At 43.1% G+C, this 19,760-nt stretch overlaps 1 protein-coding gene across 2 annotated transcripts in view; it reads left to right on the plus strand.

Moving 5' to 3' along the window:
* Window positions 1–19,760, plus strand: part of LOC138962734 (arylsulfatase B-like) — a 39,984-nt gene that overhangs the window by 18,480 nt on the left and 1,744 nt on the right. For both annotated transcript variants that reach the window (XM_070334672.1, XM_070334673.1), the window contains 5 exons: window positions 3,896–4,074; window positions 5,000–5,121; window positions 8,567–8,812; window positions 9,180–9,415; window positions 10,782–10,925. In XM_070334672.1, coding sequence (XP_070190773.1) covers window positions 3,896–4,074; window positions 5,000–5,121; window positions 8,567–8,812; window positions 9,180–9,415; window positions 10,782–10,925 — 927 coding nt within the window. The remainder of the gene's footprint in view (window positions 1–3,895; window positions 4,075–4,999; window positions 5,122–8,566; window positions 8,813–9,179; window positions 9,416–10,781; window positions 10,926–19,760) is intronic.

Consider the following 19,760-nt stretch of genomic DNA (forward strand, 5'->3'; position numbering starts at 1 on the left):
TTTTAATGGCCAAAGTCATTAATTAATTTTTAAGCCACCAAGCTGAAATGCAATACCGAAGTCCGGCCTTCGTCGAAGATTGCTTTACAAAAACTTCAATCAATTTAATTGAAAAATGAGGGTGTGACAGTGCTGCCTCAATTTTTACAAAAAGCCGGATATGACGTCATCAAAAGTATTTGTCGAAAAAAAGAAAAAAACGTCCGGGGATATCATACCCAGGAACTCTCATGTCAAATTTCATAAAGATCGGTCAAGTAGTTTAGTCTGAATCGCTCTACACACACACGCACAGACAGACACACACACACACACACATACACCACGACCCTCGTTTCGATTCCCCCTCTATGTTAAAACATTTAGTCAAGTTTTGACTAGGTGAAATCGAAAGAAAAACTATTATTAACAAATGTTTAGCCTAATTTTTCACTTCATAGAATATCATTGCAGCAAAAACTCACCTTTTCTCAAGAACCTTGGGTGTTGATCACTGTCGTAACAAAATCACAGACTTCGGAAACATTCTCGAAATCTTTCTTCGCTGCTGGAAGCTGAACTATTTCTCTCTGTAACTGCGCATGCGTAGTCACCCGCACCTCTAAGTCACTACGCGCAAAATAGTTCTAATCTTTCTTCAAAACTCTGAACATTATTTGCAAAACCGTTCACCATCGTAACTGAATTTTGAAGAAGCATGTCATATTGCGCAACTTTCAACTTAGTTTGCAGATGCAATTTTGAGAAAATAATACTTAAATAACATTTAGCTTAGCGATTTTCTATGCCCTTTCATGTCAAGATCGTGTTGAACATGAATATGCAAATTCTAAAGTTCAAATTTAGGACTTGTTGCTGTTGCACGCGTGTGGAAACCTATGTTACGACAGTGATGGCAAACTTTCAAGCGATTAATTTCGTTTAAAAAAACAATTCTGTGGACAAAATAACATTTCAACTGTCAAGTACACTTAAACCAAACACACATAACAAGAATAGCAGTCCTTGGACATTCTAAACGATTCTTGTAGTGAGGTGCAAAACTAGTTGATGGTTCATGTCACAGATCAGACCTCCATTTTTCACGCATCCAATCATTTCTTTCGCAAAACAACCTTCATAATAATCATGCAAAATACTCAGTTTTGTTTGTACTATTTCTTTATTCATTTTACTTCTCAAAAATACCAATATCATGATTTAAAATTCAGTATGTTTCAATTGTGGGCTAATTTGATTATGGCACACACAAAAGGTTCAGTTTCTGAGACGCACCCACATACATACATACGCACGCACGCACGCACGCACACACGCACGCACGCACGCACGCACGCACGCACGCACGCACAGACAGACAAAAGTTAGCATCGCATAGGCTACACTTACGTGAGCCAAAAATCAGCAATTCCCTCTTTATCTGTCGATGGCTTTCAATGCCGCCTTGTCTCTCTCGTTCTCTCTGCTCTCTCTCTACTCTTGCTATCTCTCTCTCTCTCACTCATTCGCACATACACACACAAACACTAACACGCACGCACGCACCCACCCACCCACACACGCACACGCACACGCACACACAGAGCTACTGGTAACTACGCTTGCACGGTCGGCAATTTCCGGACACATTTCCAGAATACAAAAATACGTGACTCAATACCCTGTTGTGCTTTTCCTGAGTTTGTTCGTTCTTGTTTATGTTCCGCTTTTCCTGACTCGAACACAGGAAACATGTTGAACGTTTATCAAGATCATAATCCCTGTAGATTTAATTCTATTCCTGTTTTTTTCTGACTAATCAACTTTAAAAGTGTATTTTGAATTCAACCTTCTATTATATTCCATTCATAATGTTTGCATTTATATTTTTGTTACAGTCTCGACTTTGCAATCTTATTCGGATGTTATCCCGTGCAACAACTAATATAACATATATACTTTCCAGGCCTGTAGACAAATATGCTGTTTTCTGTTACTGTCGCAAACACATTTTGTTCGCATAAAAATGAAGAGAAGTAACCGTTCACAATGGTTGGAGCTCCTAACGGGTGGACTCGGGTGGACTTTCCCAAGTTCAAGTTTTATTTATTCCAATAAAACCCCGTGAGGGTACATGGAAAATTAAAAAAACACAATAAAAACACATTTCATTCAACACCAAATAAAAGGAACTAAAACAAAAAGAAATCAGACTATGTACAGAAAAGGGAGTTGAGGGGTGAGGGAGAGCAAAAACAATACAAGAAACAATTCAACAATAATAATAATAAATAATAATAATAATAATAATAATAATAATAATAATAATAATAATAATAATAATAATAATACAAAAAATAATAAAACATTACAAGTGCAAAGTGATTACAAACATTTCTTTACTATGGGAAATGGGGGGAAGGGAGAGGGGGGGGGGGGGGTGATGGGTGGGTTAACATAAGGACAAAGATACTATTACAAACAACACAAAACAGATAACGGAATATAAAGCTAAAAGAGAATTAAATTTTACTCGTTTCTCAAACAGTCCATGACAAGTAACAGTAAACCGGCGGATGGAAGACGTAACAGGTATAAAGTGAAGTTGTCTAGAATCTGTAACAGTGCCTGAGCACATGGGTACGGGTATGTTTTTAGTTTGTTTCCTTCCTTTTTATGATGGATTTTTATAACATGTTTGTCTCTGCCGGTTGAATACTCTGTAAGAAATCACTGTTTCTGAATGTCGGTCTAAAGGACTGTACATCCTGCATGGTGTAACACTTTTCTCTCCAGCATCGTGAAAATCACGTTACCATGCGCAGGACTACTTCACACACCAAACCCACATTTCAATTTGAATGCAGAAAATATTTACAGTTACAACTTGACTTGTTTGCTTTTAGTACTTTTTTTTTATAATAAAGTCTGGTCGGCATATCTACACACCATCGGTACTGTTTTTAGAAGAAAAAAGTTCTCACAGATCTGTTCCGACGCAAATCTACGGATACGGTGTGTGTGTGTGTGTGTGTGTGTGTGTGTGTGTGTGTGTGTGTGTGTGTTGTGTGTTTGTGTGTGTGTTAGTGTTGGTGTGTGTGTGTGTTAGTGTTAGTGTGTGTGTGTGTCATTTACAATGACGAACGATGTCTCTTTCATGAGAATTAAAAGTTAGTTTTCCAAATCAATCAACACAGTAGAACGAGATATGAGAATTAGATCTAAAAAAAAAATCGAAAACTATTATCAACACAAGACCAACCTTAAAAACTTGAGAAAACGATAGAGACATTGAAAGATTTACTAGCGGAGATAAAGCTTTAAAGCTTTAAAAATAGGAATTTGCTTGTTCTTGATCATTAACATGTTGTGAAAAATCGGCTATCCATTGTGATGTTCACATTATCATTCCAATCGGAGTACGAGTTTACAGGCCTATCGTCACTGTCCGCGATTTTTTCTTTTTAGCGCTAGGACTCCCAGGAGTTCAGAAAATATACAGCAGCTAAGGAGAAAGTTTAGATAAGGCGCCAACAATAATTATGACCATGAGGGGCTCAAGGAGCTTCCAAACGTCGGCATTACACAAAGACTGAAAAGATTTACCTCTTCCTCGCAGAAAAATGGCCGGTACGCAGGGATTTCTGTGCAATAATTATTCCGCTGAAATCTTCAAGATGCGTAGACTGACGTCAGAAGGTAGACTTTACGTAACAAAATGAAACATGAGGTATGAACAGTCTTGGTCCACCAAACCAAAACGGATGACGTGCAACATTGCCTCTGGGCTGGCAGAGAGTTCTTCCCATATGAACCAGATTTGACGCAGATCTCGACTGTCCTAATCTGTAAACTGTCCTATTTTTGTCAAAAATACACATCACGTGCAGTCTTTGCGATTGATTTCACCCATCAGGTATCCCCACACCTTCGGGCTTCAGGACGGCAAAGCCATCACGGAGGACACCAACTTCTACCTGAACGAGAACCTGACCATCCTTCCCCAGGAGCTGAAGAGACTCAACCCCCTGTACCAGACACACATGGTGGGCAAGTGGCACCTTGGTCACTGTCATCCTGGTCTGTACCCTCAAGGTAAGAACAGACATGCAACGTACACTCTAATCTAAAGTGTTCAACTTTTGAACACCCTTTCCCCCCCGAAATTGATGTGTGCTGCTTGAATGGCGGGATCAAACGGTCATACACGTAAAAACCAATCTTGCAAACAGATAAGTGAACGTGGAAGTGTCAGCTCATGAACGAAGAAGAAGAAGATGACGACGAAGAAGAAGAAGAAGAAGAAGAAGAAGAAGAAGAAGAAGAAGAAGAAGAAGAAGAAGAAGAAGTACAAACCCTTTCTGTAACCAATTTTGAACACAGTTTGACAGAGTTTTTAGCTCTTCTAGCCAACGGTAGTACATGGTAAATACTACTATTCAAATGAACAATTGTGTTTACCATGTGCAGCGTTTTGCTTCTACATTGTGACAGTGTGTTCAAAACTGGTTACAGAAAGGGTGTTCAATGTGAACAAAACTTTCGTGTTGAGTGTGTATACACACAAGCTGTTTACTCTTTTGCGTCAAATATTTATTTTAAAAGTTATTTTGTACTGCCCTCATTGATCAGTGTTTTCTGCATGTACCTTTAAAGATTGACATCGTTTATTTTGTAAAACTACACACACACACACACACACACACACACACACACACACACACACACACACACACACCCCTACCTAAATACACACACACACACAGACAAACAAATAAATAAACAAACAAACAAGCACAAACAAGCACGCACACACACACACACACGCACACACACACACACACACACACACACGCACACGCACACACACATACACCGGCACACACACACACACACACACACACACACACACACACACACTAGCGTCTGTACAACACTAACACTGAATACCTGAATAGAGTGACCTCATTTTCATAATCATTTTTAATTCAACACTCAACTTTCTCTGTGTGCCTTGAAGCTCGAGGGTTTGACAGTTTCTACGGAATCTTGCTGGGAGGCCACCAATCGTTCTACTACCACAACGCCACAGGCAACATCTATGACTTCCAAGATGGCGACTCGGTTGACCTTTCTGCAAATGTACGTTGTGCTTTGTTCCAGTATTTGAACCTGTTCCAAAACGTACACACATTCTGATAAACTCATATTTGTTTAATTTCGTTTGTAAGATGCCATTTTACTAGTCTTTTTTTTATATCATTTTTTAAATCAGTACAAAATTTTGCTTGATCCTCAAGTAAAGAAAACAAATTGAAATCACTTGGATTTTCGGTTCATCTAGTAATCTTAAAAACAAAGAGACTGCCAACATTCCAAAATTCAGAATAAGCAAGAGGCCTTCAAGGCTCACGTAAGAAATCGACAAACAGTAACACAAACTCAATCACTCCGTCACACACACACACACACACACACACACACACACACACACACACACACACACACACACACACACACACACACACACACACACACACACACACACACACACACACACAGAAAGAGCATAGGTGAAACTGTGCAAGAAAGCGAGACACTAGATCTAGATCTGTCTGTCTGCATGTAGCCTACTTACAGGGACAGGACTGCCAACTAGTCTCGGCCCGCTCAAAAAAACAATGACCGAGACTTTCAGTAATTCCTTCGCGTGACGTCAAACCCTCTTACGTCATAATGTGACGTCAATGTAATGTGACGTCTTCAAATGTTAGAGTTTCTACCACATACATACATACGCACAGACAGACAAAAGTTAGCATCGCATAGGCTACACTTACGTGAGCCAAAAATCAAGAAAAGTATGTTGTTGGAACGTTTAATGAATGACAAAACAAAACGTAACGTTCAACGATATATCGACCTAGCGGTCTTTTAAACGCACAGACAAACACTAAGGCCTAAAAAAAAAAGAAGGTGTGGTTACGATAACCCGACCTACCCTATTGTTAGGGGCCGACCCTATAACTTTTTATTACATTTGTCAAAAAACAACAACAAAAAAACAACAACAAGAAAACGAGTGCAGAAAACGCAATGAAAGCGAAAGCGCTCGAGTCGCATACTTATTTCCCTGTCAAGTAGGTTTAATTTGTACACATTAAAAAAAAAGTAAAAAGAAAAAAAAAGTGATTGCCTACCTTCCTACCCTATTTTTTTGGGCTATGTTACCTTAACCACCATTTGTTTTTGCCTAATGATTCTTCACTGCAAGCTGCTGAACATTTTATCAAGATAAGTGTTGTCTTATTAGCGTTTGTCTGTGCACTTATAAGACCGCTGGGTCGATATATCTGCGAACGTAACGTTTTGTTTTGTCATTAGTTAGACGTTGCAACAACATACCTTTCTTGGTTTTATTGTTATCATGGTACATCTAGTAGTTTTGTCCACACGTGTTGCTGCAATGGTATGAGAGGGTACATAGGGCTCCCCAAAGTGCGCGTCCCTGCGTCCTATACGCACTAGAAGCCAAAAACACGTACTAGAAATGTATCGAGGGGGTCCCGGGACGCACTAAACTTTAAAAGAGCGGGTCCTGGGACGTACTAAATTTCCTTTATCGTGCGTACCGTACATACTTTTTCAGACTGTAATCGTCAGCTATTGTACACAGCACGACTATGCGTGACCACAATGTTTTATAAGTACACCGGGACTTTTCGGCTTTTGGACCCTTGAAACCCTCTACAATTCTGCAGTGGGGGTCCATGGACACTCTACAACTTGAAACTGGGGGTCCCGGGACCCTCCAGAAGGGGCGTCTGTGGGGAGCCCTGGTAGAGACAGGGGATGGTCTGGTAGCTAATCTTGTAGAGCACTGAACTTACGATCCTCATGTGAGAATCCAGGCTTGGGCGGACACGGGTCAATTTTATGCGATGGCTCAAACACGGTATATGTCCAGCCCCCGTGTTACCGCCGTGGAAGGAGCAAAACCTCGATCAGAATGCCAGAAATGAAAGTTGCTGCAGATTTTACCTTAACACACACACACACACACACACACCTTGGTAGCACGACTCTTAATTGTTGCTGCTAGCTTTCCACTTGGATTCATTGACCCACATATTCCAGCACTGAGACGATAAAGTATGAAATCAAATGAAAGGATACTGGAAATGCTTAGACAGGGTATCGTCTCGATTAGGTTTCGAGCCTTGCTTTGCGTAATAATTATATGTGTTATCGTTGATAAAGAAAAGGAAATACGCGCTCTAAATTCATACGACATGTGTAGTGAGAGCTATGCAGAACCAGGCTCGTGGCACCTAAGAGAATAATAAACATTGAAATAACCAAGCGACGTTCATCCTCTGTAGCGTTTGAATTACTAAACAAATTCAATGTAACAATAAAGTACGTCAGCAACAAAGCAGGACAGTTTGTAATTATTTATATTTTGTTCTTCGAATGCCTTCTAGGTGTGAATGAATGTAAATGAGCTAATATGCTGTCATACAGGAATCAAACACAACGCCAAAGGTACGTTCCCTCCACTGTATGTATTATACGGCTATGACATCATACACACAAATACACACAATCATGAACATAAATGTTAGGTACTCAAAAATCCAGTACTCACAGTTTTGTAGGCAAAAAAACAACTCGAGATGACAATCTCGTACAAAATTGCAATGACAAAACTCTCTACCCTTCACTTAGGTATAAAACTACAAAAACAGTCCGTGAACTCACAGGCACACGATATCTAGTTTACAGGTATCTACTCACGGCTCGTGTGTAGTCAACAAAAACCAGTAATAGTTTCTACTACGGCAGACTTAAATCACCGTCTGCTCTGTCTACTAAATATTCCTTATCTCTTAAGTAATTAAGATATTGTAGACATATTTTAATTCTGGTCATACGCAGAATTACACAGCTTCTATTGCTGTTCACCAGGAAATGTATTTTACTACTAATTCCTGCTCCTGGTGACATCGGTCTATTCAGTTTTTACCGCCCTGTGACCACTATGGTCCAACTCTAAGGACAAAAATAACCGTGCACTAGCTTCTAGAAATCCCGTCGAATCTCAGCTATGCGGGTCTATAGGCGTGATATTCCGGCGGCTTCTCAGATCCTTCATTCTGTCATCTGGCCGCTTATCTGCCTTTCCGACCGGTTACACGACGCACTGCACAACATAAATAGCGGACATCTTGTCTTAGATATCTGTCTGCTATGTTTAAAGTTACAGTGTTAGTCGATTCAACTTATGCGATAAACATTAACGGTATTCAAATGCTTATTCCATTTACCTGTTAAGTGCTCTACTCGGGCTTCCTTTCTCCCGGTCGATTCCTATGACAACTCCTCCCTGTCGCTGGACAGTGGTTAAGTGTAACGATATCTTCGTTGCGATTCACATCAACTCTCTCGGTCAGTGAGCTGAATTCACAGTACGTGCACCACACTTCACTACGTCACTCTATTATCTCTGGTTAGCGCTCTAAACGCGTGGCGGATATCACTATCAAACTTTGCCTGTTAGTGTTATTCGTGATTTCCTTCACACTAGGGGACCTATACGACAGATCTGTTCCACACTCGCGCCAAGAAGATTCTGGAAGAGGACATTGACTACACGAAGCCCTTCTTCTTCTACATGTCTTACTACGCCGCCCACAAGCCCTTTGAAGTCCCCCAGGCTTACCGAGACCAGTACTGCAGTCACGTGACCAACGACACAAGACAGATCCACTGCGCTATGGTGGCCCGAGCAGACGACAGTATTGGTCAGCTGCTGCAAGTTCTCAAGGACAAGGTCAGCTTTGGCTTGGCGGCTATTGTATCTAACCAATCTGTGTATGTAATGTGTTCGCACAATGCCCATAAAGTTTGAAGGCAACGCACCAAGCCGTTACTGAAATGTGGCGCTTTTTGTTGCTTTACATACTAAATATAAAAGAAAACAAAATGAAAACCCCTCCTTTTTTCGGCTCATGAAAAGAATGACAGCTATACCTTTTGGAGTGCCTAATCATCATTGCTAGACGGAGATTAACAAAAGTGACTGTTTTGGATAAACAAAATAATTTTGATATCGCTTTAGGCGACGTCTTCTGATTTTGCTATTGCTGTCATTAAAAAAAATGACCGCCTTTACTCATGGTCTCTCATACAACCACCAGAATGTCTACGAGAACACCACCATTCTTCTCCTCTCGGACAACGGAGGTCCGGCACTGACCGGTTCCTCTGTCAACTGGCCGCTACGTGGCACCAAGCAGACTCTCTATGAGGGAGGCACTCGCTCGTACACCATTTTCAAAGCGCCGGGATTGGCTGCCACCAACGTCACGTGGCCTGGCATGATCCACGCCATTGATTGGCTCCCTACACTTGTCAACGCTGCGGGGGGAACCACGTGAGTGGAGGGAATCATTGTGGGCGACTTCAGTTGTGTGCACTTTAAAGAAAAAAAATCCTCATTATAGGCAAGCAAAGAAAGCATTAATGTCAAGTGAAAACAACAACAAGTCGCGTAAGGCGAAAATACAACATTTAGTCAAGCTCAGTCGAACTCACAGAATGAAACTGAACGCATTGCATTTTTTCCGCAAGACCGTACACTCGAAGCATCGTCTGTCCACCGCTCGTGGCAAAGGCAGTGAAATTAACAATCCAGAAAAGCGCGGTAGCGGTTGCGCTGAGGAGGATATCACGCTTTTCTATATCTCTATTCTTTTTAACTCTCTGAACGTGTTTTTAATCCAAACATATATCTATATGTTTTTGGAATCAGAATAAGATGAAACTGTTTTTAAATCGATTTCGGAAATTTAATTTTAATCATAATTTTTATATTTTTAATTTTCAGAGCTGGTTTTTAATACGAATATAACATATTTATATGTTTTTGGAATCAGAAAATAATGAAAAATACGATAAACGTAATTTTGGATCGTTTTATAACAACAAATTTTTAATTACAATTTTCAGATTTTTAATGACCAAAGTCATTAATCAATTTTTAAGCCTCCAAGCTGAAATGAAAAATACCAAAGTCCGGCTTCGTCGAAGACTGCTTGGCCATAATTTCAATCAATTTGATTGAAAAATGAGGGTGTGACAGTGCCGCCTCAACTTTTACAAAATGCCGGATATGACGTCATCAAAGACATTTATCCAAAAAAATGAAGAAAACGTCTGGGGATATCATACCCAGGAACTCTCATGAAAATTTTCATAAAGATCGGTCCAGTAGTTTACTCTGAATCGCTCTACACACACACACAACACACACACACACATACACCACGACCCTCGTTTCAATTCCCCCTCTATGTTAAAACATATAGTCAAAACTTGACTGAATGTAAAAACAACGCACCATGCTAGCCAAGCGCACGCACGTACGCACGCACGCACACACACACACACACACACACACACACACACACACACACACACACACACACACACACACACACAGACCAGAACACTTTACTGTCAACGACACGTTTCAGTCTCAAATGGAATTTATAAACAATCCCTGAGTGTAAAACATCTAGTTGGTAAAATGTAGTAGTGCACTTAGTTTTCAATAATTGTTGGTGATAAAGGCTGAACACAAACGCTATTTTTCTTCCAAAAAACCCACAACAACAATAATTTCAGATTTACATCGTGAACAGATCTGATATGATTGCATCACATAATTAGTTATGCATGCAAACTTTGTAAAGCATGATAAATGGATACAGACATTTCGATTTATTCTTTGTACGCAGGCCAGGCTATGTCCATGGGAAGAACCTGTGGCCCAATCTGAAATACAACGCACCAAGCTCTCGAACGGAATTCATCTACGCGGTCAACGACTTGGCAAAGAAAGATAATTCAGCTTACCGCTACAATGAATGGAAGCTCATCAAGTAAGCACAAGAACCCTCTGTTATCCAGCAAAAATAGATATACGACAAATATCACCCAGTATCATCATCAGCAGAAGCATATTCGATCATAATCAGCAACAGCAGCAACAGCAAAATCAGCCTTATTAGCACCAACACCAACATCAGCATCATCATCGGCAGCACCACCACTACTACCACCACCATCACAACCATTATCTTCACCATTATGATCGTCTTTGTCGCTATTATCGCCTGTAGCATCAGCCGTGTCAGCAGACTTATCAGCTGACTCATCATCATCATCATCATCATCATCATCATCATCATCATCATCATCATCATCATCATCATCATCATCATCATCATCATCATCATCATCATCATCACGGTAAAACAGTACAGCTTTTGGCATTTATATTTTAAGAAAGAATATAGAAAAACGTGAACATGTCTAAATGGAAAATATGAAATGTGTGTGGGTACATCATGGTCCTTACACTTTATCGATTGACAAACTGAAATCTGACCCCATCAGGCTTGAGTGCGGAGTCCCTCAGGGCTCAGTCCTTGGGCCTGTACTATTTACTCTCTACACTCAACCTCTTGACCACATCCTTGACCGACACAACGTTCTCCACCACTCTTTTGCCGACGACTCTCAGCTTCACAACAGCTCTTCCCCTGACCAGTCTGAATCTCTTCTTTCCTCTATCTCTGACACTATCACTGACGTGCAGAATTGGATGACAGAAAACAAACTTCAGCTCAGTAGCAACAAAACTGAAGCCATTCTAATAGGCACTACATCCAAACTCTCCAAAGCCACCTCCGACTCTCTTCAACTCTCTGACTCTTCTGTCCCTCTGTCTTCTGCTGTCAAAAATCTCGGAGTCACTCTAGACAACACCCTTTCCATGAAACAACACATCTCTTCTGTCTCTCGCACCTGCTACTTCCAACTCCGCCGCATCGCCACTATCCGCAAGTACCTCACCACAGATGCTACCGCCAAACTGGTCACTTCCACCATTCTCTCACGTCTTGACTATTGTAACTCTCTCTTGGCTGGTCTTCCCTCTTCTTCTATCTCTCGTCTCCAACGCATTCAAAATAGCTCTGCCCGTCTTGTCTTACGAAAGAAAAAGAGAGACCATATCACCCCCCTCCTAAATCAGCTCCACTGGTTGCCCGTTCCAGCCCGTATCACATACAAAATCAACACTCTCACCTACAAATGCTTCCATGGTCTCGCCCCTGCCTATCTCTCTGACTCTCTCTCTCTCTATATGTCCCCTCACGAGCACTCAGATCATCTGCCGACTCCCTTAAGCTCAACATCCCCCACACCAAACTCAAAACAGCAGGTCAACGCTCATTTTCTTTCCAAGCACCTAGCCAATGGAACACACTACCTCTCCCCCTCCGTCAACAACAGTCCCTCGAATCATTCAAATCTGCACTCAAGACATTCCTTTTTTTCCAAATAATCCATGCATTCTACACTGCCCACCCCCATCCCACCCTGAATAACTGTACATATTTAATGGTTGATGGTGTGTATGTGTTAATGACTTTAAGTCTCCGTGTGTGTGAATGAGTGTATGTGCGCCTTGGGTCGCCTGTTGGTGAGACATGTGCGCGTTACAAATATTCGTGTTATTATTATTACTATATGAGTGTGCATGAGTTGTTAATGCGAAAGAATGTGTATGAGTGCGCCTTGAGTCGCCTTGTGGTGAGATATGTGCGCGTTATAAATTCTCGTATTATTATAAGCAACAGAAGGAAGGCAGAAGGAAGTTAACATGTTCAAGTGATTGTAACTCTTAATCATTTAATTGCATGCTTAAGACAAAGTTAGAAACATATGTAGTTACCCGAAGGTTGTCTTACTTTGTGTGCGCCGAAGGGAAAATGTGAAATAATTATCTTCTAGTGTGTGTAACTCACAGTTATTTCAAGTTATATACCCGTATATTGTAAGGAGAGCGGATGGTTAGACACATTTGCTGCTTGAAGGTCGTGTTGTTTGGTGTGTGGAATTAAAGAAGTAAGATACACCTTACAGTGTAGTTATTCCATGGCCATTTAATTTGTGTGTGACAGAGGGGTGTTGCTTTGTGTGGGAATGAAAGAAACCGAGAAGTAAGATACACCTTACAGTGTAGTTATTCCATGGCCATTTAATTTGTGTGTGACAGAGGGGTGTTGCTTTGTGTGGGAATGAAAGAAACCGAGAAGTAAGATACACCTTACAGTGTGGTTATTTCATGGCCATTTACTTTGTGTGTGACAGAGGGGTGTTGCTTTGTGTGGGAATGAAAGAAACAGAGAAGTAAGATACACCTTACAGTGTAGTTATTTCATGGCCATTTACTTTGTGTGTGACAGAGGGGTGTTGCTTTGTGTGGGAATGAAAGAAACAGAGAAGTAAGATAAACCTTACAGTGTAGTTATTTCATGGCCATTTACTTTGTGTGTGACAGAGGGGTGTTGCTTTGTGTGGGAATGAAAGAAACCGAGAAGTAAGATACACCTTACAGTGTGGTTATTTCATGGCCATTTACTTTGTGTGTGACAGAGGGGTGTTGCTTTGTGTGGGAATGAAAGAAACAGAGAAGTAAGATACACCTTACAGTGTGGTTATTTCATGGCCATTTACTTTGTGTGTGACAGAGGGGTGTTGCTTTGTGTGGGAATGAAAGAAACCGAGAAGTAAGATACACCTTACAGTGTGGTTATTTCATGGCCATTTACTTTGTGTGTGACAGAGGGGTGTTGCTTTGTGTGGAAATGAAAGATGTAAGATACACCTTACAGTGTAGTTATTTCATGGCATTTACTCTGTGTGTGACAGAGGGGTGTTGCTTTGTGTGGGAATGAAAGATGTAAGATAACCTTACAGTGTAGTTATTTCATGGCCATTTATTCTGTGTGTGACAGAGGGGTGTTGCTTTGTGTGGGAATGAAAGAAACAGAGAAGTAAGATACACCTTACACTTACAGTGTAGTTATTTGATGGCATTTACTCTGTGTGTGTGACAGAGGGGTGTTGCTTTGTGTGGGAATGAAAGAAACAGAGAAGTAAGATACACCTTACACTTACAGTGTAGTTATTTGAAGGCATTTACTCTGTGTGTGTGACAGAGGGGTGTTGCTTTGTGTGAGAATGAAAATGTAAGATAACCTTACAGTGTACAGTGTAGTTATTTCATGGCCATTTACTGTGTGTGTGACAGAGGGGTGTTGCTTTGTGTGGGAATGAAAGAAACAGAGAAGTAAGATACACCTTACAGTGTAGTTATTTCATGGCATTTACTCTGTGTGTGACAGAGGGGTGTTGCTTTGTGTGGGAATGAAAGAAACAGAGAAGTAAGATACACCTTACAGTGTAGTTATTTCATGGCCATTTAATTTGTGTGTGACAGAGGGGTGTTGCTTTGTGTGGGAATGAAAGAAACCGAGAAGTAAGATACACCTTACAGTGTAGTTATTTGATGGCATTTACTCTGTGTGTGACAGAGGGGTGTTGCTTTGTGTGGGAATGAAAGAAACAGAGAAGTAAGATACACCTTACAGTGTAGTTATTTCATGGCATTTACTCTGTGTGTGACAGAGGGGTGTTGCTTTGTGTGGGAATGAAAGAAACAGAGAAGTAAGATACACCTTACAGTGTAGTTATTTCATGGCATTTACTCTGTGTGTGACAGAGGGGTGTTGCTTTGTGTGGGAATGAAAGATGTAAGATACACCTTACAGTGTAGTTATTTCATGGCATTTACTCTGTGTGTGACAGAGGGGTGTTGCTTTGTGTGGGAATGAAAGAAACCGAGAAGTAAGATACACCTTACAGTGTTGTTATTTCATGGCCATTTACGTTGTGTGGGAATAAAGGAAACCGAGAAGTAAGATACACCTTACAGTGTAGTTATTTCATGGCCATTTACTTTGTGTGTGACAGAGGGGTGTTGCTTTGTGTGGAAATGAAAGATGTAAGATACACCTTACAGTGTGGTTATTTCATGGCCATTTACTTTGTGTGTGACAGAGGGGTGTTGCTTTGTGTGGGAATGAAAGAAACAGAGAAGTAAGATACACCTTACAGTGTAGTTATTTCATGGCCATTTACTGTGTCTGTGACAGAGGGGTGTTGCTTTGTGTGGGAATGAAAGATGTAAGATACACCTTACAGTGTAGTTATTTCATGGCATTTACTCTGTGTGTGACAAAGGGGTGTTGCTTTGTGTGGGAATGAAAGATGTAATATACACCTTACAGTGTAGTTATTTCATGGCATTTACTCTGTGTGTGACAAAGGGGTGTTGCTTTGTGTGGGAATGAAAGATGTAAGATACACCTTACAGTGTAGTTATTTCATGGCCATTTACTTTGTGTGTGACAGAGGGGTGTTGCTTTGTGTGGGAATGAAAGAAACCGAGAAGTAAGGTACAACTTACAGTGTTGTTATTTCATGGCATTTACGTTGTGTGTGACAGAGGGGTGTTGCTTTGGTTTAAAGAGGTTTTTTTTCAACAATTCATAGCTAATTCTACAGAATACATGTTAAGGATCAACAACAAGCTCAAGCTTATGAGTGTTGCTTTGTGTGGGAATGACAGAAACCGAGAAGTAAGAAACATCTTCTTCTTCTTCTTCTTCTTCGTACGACGGTTGTGTCAGACTCGGAATCTGGAGGATGCCATGAACATGGACGTTCTTTCCAGGTCCTCCAGTGCTCCCCACATTTTGGTCCTCAGATCTGTTGGGTCAGGCCATGTCTGGATCCGCAGTTGGTCGAGGAGGGGACATGCTTGGAGAACATGTTCTGGAGTCTGATCTCCCTCTCCACAGTCACATGTGGCAGACTCTGCTACACCTATCCTCCTTAGGTGTGCTTTGAGGCAGCAGTGTCCAGTGCGGAGGCGGAAGATGATAGCCTGCTCAGCACGGCTTAGGAGATGGAGGGGGTCTTTTTGTGGCTTGTAGCCAGAAGTTTTGTTGGTGAATTTCTCTTTCCATCTGTGTTTTATGAGGGTCTTTGCCTCTCGATATGACTGGCAGTGGTTTGGCTGTTCCATCTTGCTGCCATTCTTGGCGAGCTCGTCTGCCTTCTCGTTACCAGAGATTCCGCAGTGTGCTGGTATCCACTGAAGGACGACTGTGGACTTCCTGGCGAGGGTGCTGATCTGGTGCTTCAGCTCTTCCAAGCTCTGGTCTGTGTTGCTGGATTCGAGGGCTTGTAGTGCAGAGACTGAGTCGGTCAGGAAGACAGTGTTCTTTGGTGTTTCTTCCACTGAGTTGAGGAAGCTTGCTGCAAGGGAGAGCGCGTTGACCTCAGCTTTGAAATTGGAGCTGAGGGCTCCGCTTGGAGCTGACAGTGTTGTTGGGGGCTTCTTGGGCTGCAAGATGTATGCTCCGCTACCTCCATTCCTCGTTGCATCCTCTGCTGAGCCATCAGTGTAGGCAAGAGTCCACTTGCTGGCTGGATAGCGTTGGTGGATTTCGTCCAGCGCCAGGGCTCTCAGAGCGGCGTCACTTTGGTTCTGTTTGGAGGTGACGCCTGGAATGCTTGTTCTGATTTCCGCTCCTAGGCGTTGTGGAGTCCAATCTGTGCTGGTCAGAGGCTCACACTGGGTCGGGCTTGGAGTCAGAATGTCAGCATTGTTTCTCTGCTGCTCCTTTATCTGATGGTTCAGACTTTGGCGCTTGAGGCGGTTTTTGGTAAGTGCTTGGAGCTTGTCATGGAGTGGGTGGCTCTCGAGACGTTTCATCTTTTCTCCTTGGATGAGGAGTTTTTCTTCTCTTCTGGCTTCCAGGGGCTGAACTGACGCAGTCTTTTCCATTTCTGTAATGGGTGTCGTCTTCATTGCACCAAGTATAGTTCTGAGACCAAGGTTCTGTACCTTGTCTAGTCTGGTTTTGTTGGTCTTGGCTGCTGTGTTCCATGAGCTTGAAGCATATTCAAGCACGGGTCTGACAGTTCCTGTATAGACTTTCTTCAGGATTTTGGAGTTTGCACCCCATGTTGTGCCTGACAACTTTCTCATGAGGGCGAGCCTTTTGATGCCTCTGGATTCCATGTCCTCTATGTGTGGCTTCCAGGACAGGCGCCGGTCAAGCTTCACACCCAGGAAAGTTGGAGTGTCTACTTGGGGCAGGACAGTGTCACCCAGCTTGAGCTGAACTTTCTCCTTGGAGGTCGACAAGCTGAAGACAGTGGAGACGGTTTTGACTCGGTTGATTTCAAGTCCCCAGTCGTCAGTCCACTTCTTGATACTGTCGACGCTCTGTTGGAGTCTGTAGGCTGCTGTGGTGGTATGCTCTGAAGCGTGCCAGACTGCTAAGTCATCTGCGTGCAGCGTGTTGGAAACCAGTCTGGGAATGGAGGTGGTGATGTCGTTGATATAGACAAGGAATAACGTAGGGGAGATAACTCCGCCCTGCGGCACGCCCTCTCTCATCTTGACGCTCACGCTTTCATGTCCATCAAGGAGAACCTTTGCCGATCTCTCGTGGAGGAACGACTTGATCCATCCGAACATCCGCCCTGTGATTCCAGCTTGGTGTATCTTCAGGAGCAAGCCCTCTCGCCACACTTTGTCAAAAGCAGCCGATAAATCGAAGAACACGCTCACCACTTTCTTCTTCTCCTGGAAGGCAGTCTCGATTTCCTGCGCTAGGAGAGCCAGCTGGTCTTCCGTGCTTCGATTCTTTCGGTAGCCTGTTTGGGTTGGGGTCAACATGCTGTTTGTCTCGAGGTGCCAGATCAGTCTTCTGTTGAGGATTCTCTCCATCAGCTTACCGAGGCAGCTGATCAAGCTGATGGGTCTGTAGCTCTTGGGGTCTTTCTTGTTCTTTCCCTTCTTGTGGATAGGGACTATGTGGGCTTTCTTCCACATGGCTGGTACTGTTGTTGATTTCCAGGACTCGTTGAAGAGCAGCAAAAGGGTTTTCTTGGCGATGGTTCCCATGTGTTTAAGCATGTCATTGCTGATTCCATCAGGGCCTGGGGCCTTCTTGCATTTCAGCGCCTTGATGGCGGCTTCCAGCTCGTCCAGACGGATGGGATCGTACATGCAGCTGCTGTTGGCGCCCTTCTCTGAGGGTTGTCGGATGGCTTCTCGGACTGCTTTTGTTCTGTCTCTTGGCAACTTGACTGTACTGGTTTCCTGGTACATGTTGGCAAGAGTGTTGGCTGCTTTTTTTCCCTGTTTGAAGCTCTCCATCGAGTTCTAGGACTGTTTGTTTTCTTTCCTGGACATCATCGTTGAGAGTGTGTGCGAGCTGCCACAGTTTTGTTGTGTCCTTTTCCATGTTGAGAGACTGGGTTTTCTCGTGCCAACTGTTGCGAAGCTGCTGGAGCTTCTCTCTGGTGAATTCTGCTCTGGCTCTGTTGTGGGCTGTGACGTTTTCATCAGTAGGGTTGAGTTCCATGGCTTCTCTGGCGGAGCTGAGCATGTCATGGAGTTGTTGTAGGTGGGAGTTCCATCCTGGTTTGTAATTCTTTCTGGAGCCTCTCGGAATTGAGTTTTTCGCTGCCTTCAAGACAGCTTGACAGAAGAGTTCAGCATGTTGGTTCAGGTTCTGGTCTTTGAAGTCCAGTTTCCTGCAGTTTTTGTCCAGTAGTTGTTGGAACATCCCCCATTTGGCCTACTTGTAGTTCCATCTTGGTGTTTGCTTTTGGGTGGTGGTGTTTCTCTCTTCGTTCATGTTGAGAATGACAGGCTTGTGGTCACTTCCCCCCAACTGCGAACTCACTTCCCGTGTGGTGATCTGGGCAACATCGTCCGTGGCGATGGCAAGATCAGGGCTACTAGTGGTTCGCCAAGCTCTGGAGTAGTAAGTGCACGGGTCATCTGGTTGGTTGAGAAGAGTCAGTTGGTTGGTGAGCATCCAGTCTTCTACCTCCTCACCCTTACTGTCGATCTGTCGATAGCCCCAACTCGGGGAGTGACTGTTGAAGTCGCCCGTGATGAGACAACGATCGGGGAGAATCGGTATGTTGTGAGGATCAAGCTGCTTGGCTGGTGGGGAATAGACGTTGAAGATGGCAAGGGGCTTCTTCCCGGCAAGGAGACAGACTCCTAGGCACTCTGTGGCACCATTCTGGGATCGATAAATCTCCGCTGCGGCCATCGAGTTTTTGACGAGAATGATAACACCACCTTTGTGTCCTGATGCTCTGTCATGTCGAAAAGTTTCATACCCTCGAATGGAGAAACGGTGACTGCTGTTCAGATGTGTTTCCTGCATGCAGCAAACATCAATATTTTGTTGCTTCAGAAAATTCTGAAGGTCAATTTTCTTGTTCCTCACCCCCTCAGCATTCCAGTGCATGACTTTGATCTGGTAGCCGGTAGCTCTACTCCGCCCATCCCCGGCCACGTCAGATGGGTGGGAGTCGCCAGTCGCATTGGGTGGGCCCCTTTGAGGCTGAGGGCCCGGCACCGTCTTCACCTGGCTGCGATCCATGAAGACGACACCATCACGTTGATTCGTTGATGACACAACCATTTGTCGAGGATAGCGTAGGCACCCGGTCTGCTCCCCGCCTAAAAAAGGCCAGTGCCGTTCCGTCTTCGAGGGACTGCGTGGGTTTCATTTCGGAGTTTTCCTTCTCCTAGACAAGTTTCCTTCCATGGATGATGAGCCTCCTCTACCCTCGTTTTGAATTCAGAGTGGTCTTCTCTTAGGATAGCTGCCTGCCAGGGTTGACGAGCCTATCCTGCCCGGCTATTTGACCCATAGCTGGAGGTTGGTTCGTGGGCACCTGGGCGTTTCCACACACCGGTGGGCCCGCATGCCGCACGTCTAGGGGCCAACCTCCTCCGAGTCCTTGTAGTCTAGCCTGGG

Source organism: Littorina saxatilis, linkage group LG3, assembly GCF_037325665.1.
Source record: "Littorina saxatilis isolate snail1 linkage group LG3, US_GU_Lsax_2.0, whole genome shotgun sequence".
Classification (NCBI taxonomy): domain Eukaryota; kingdom Metazoa; phylum Mollusca; class Gastropoda; order Littorinimorpha; family Littorinidae; genus Littorina; species Littorina saxatilis.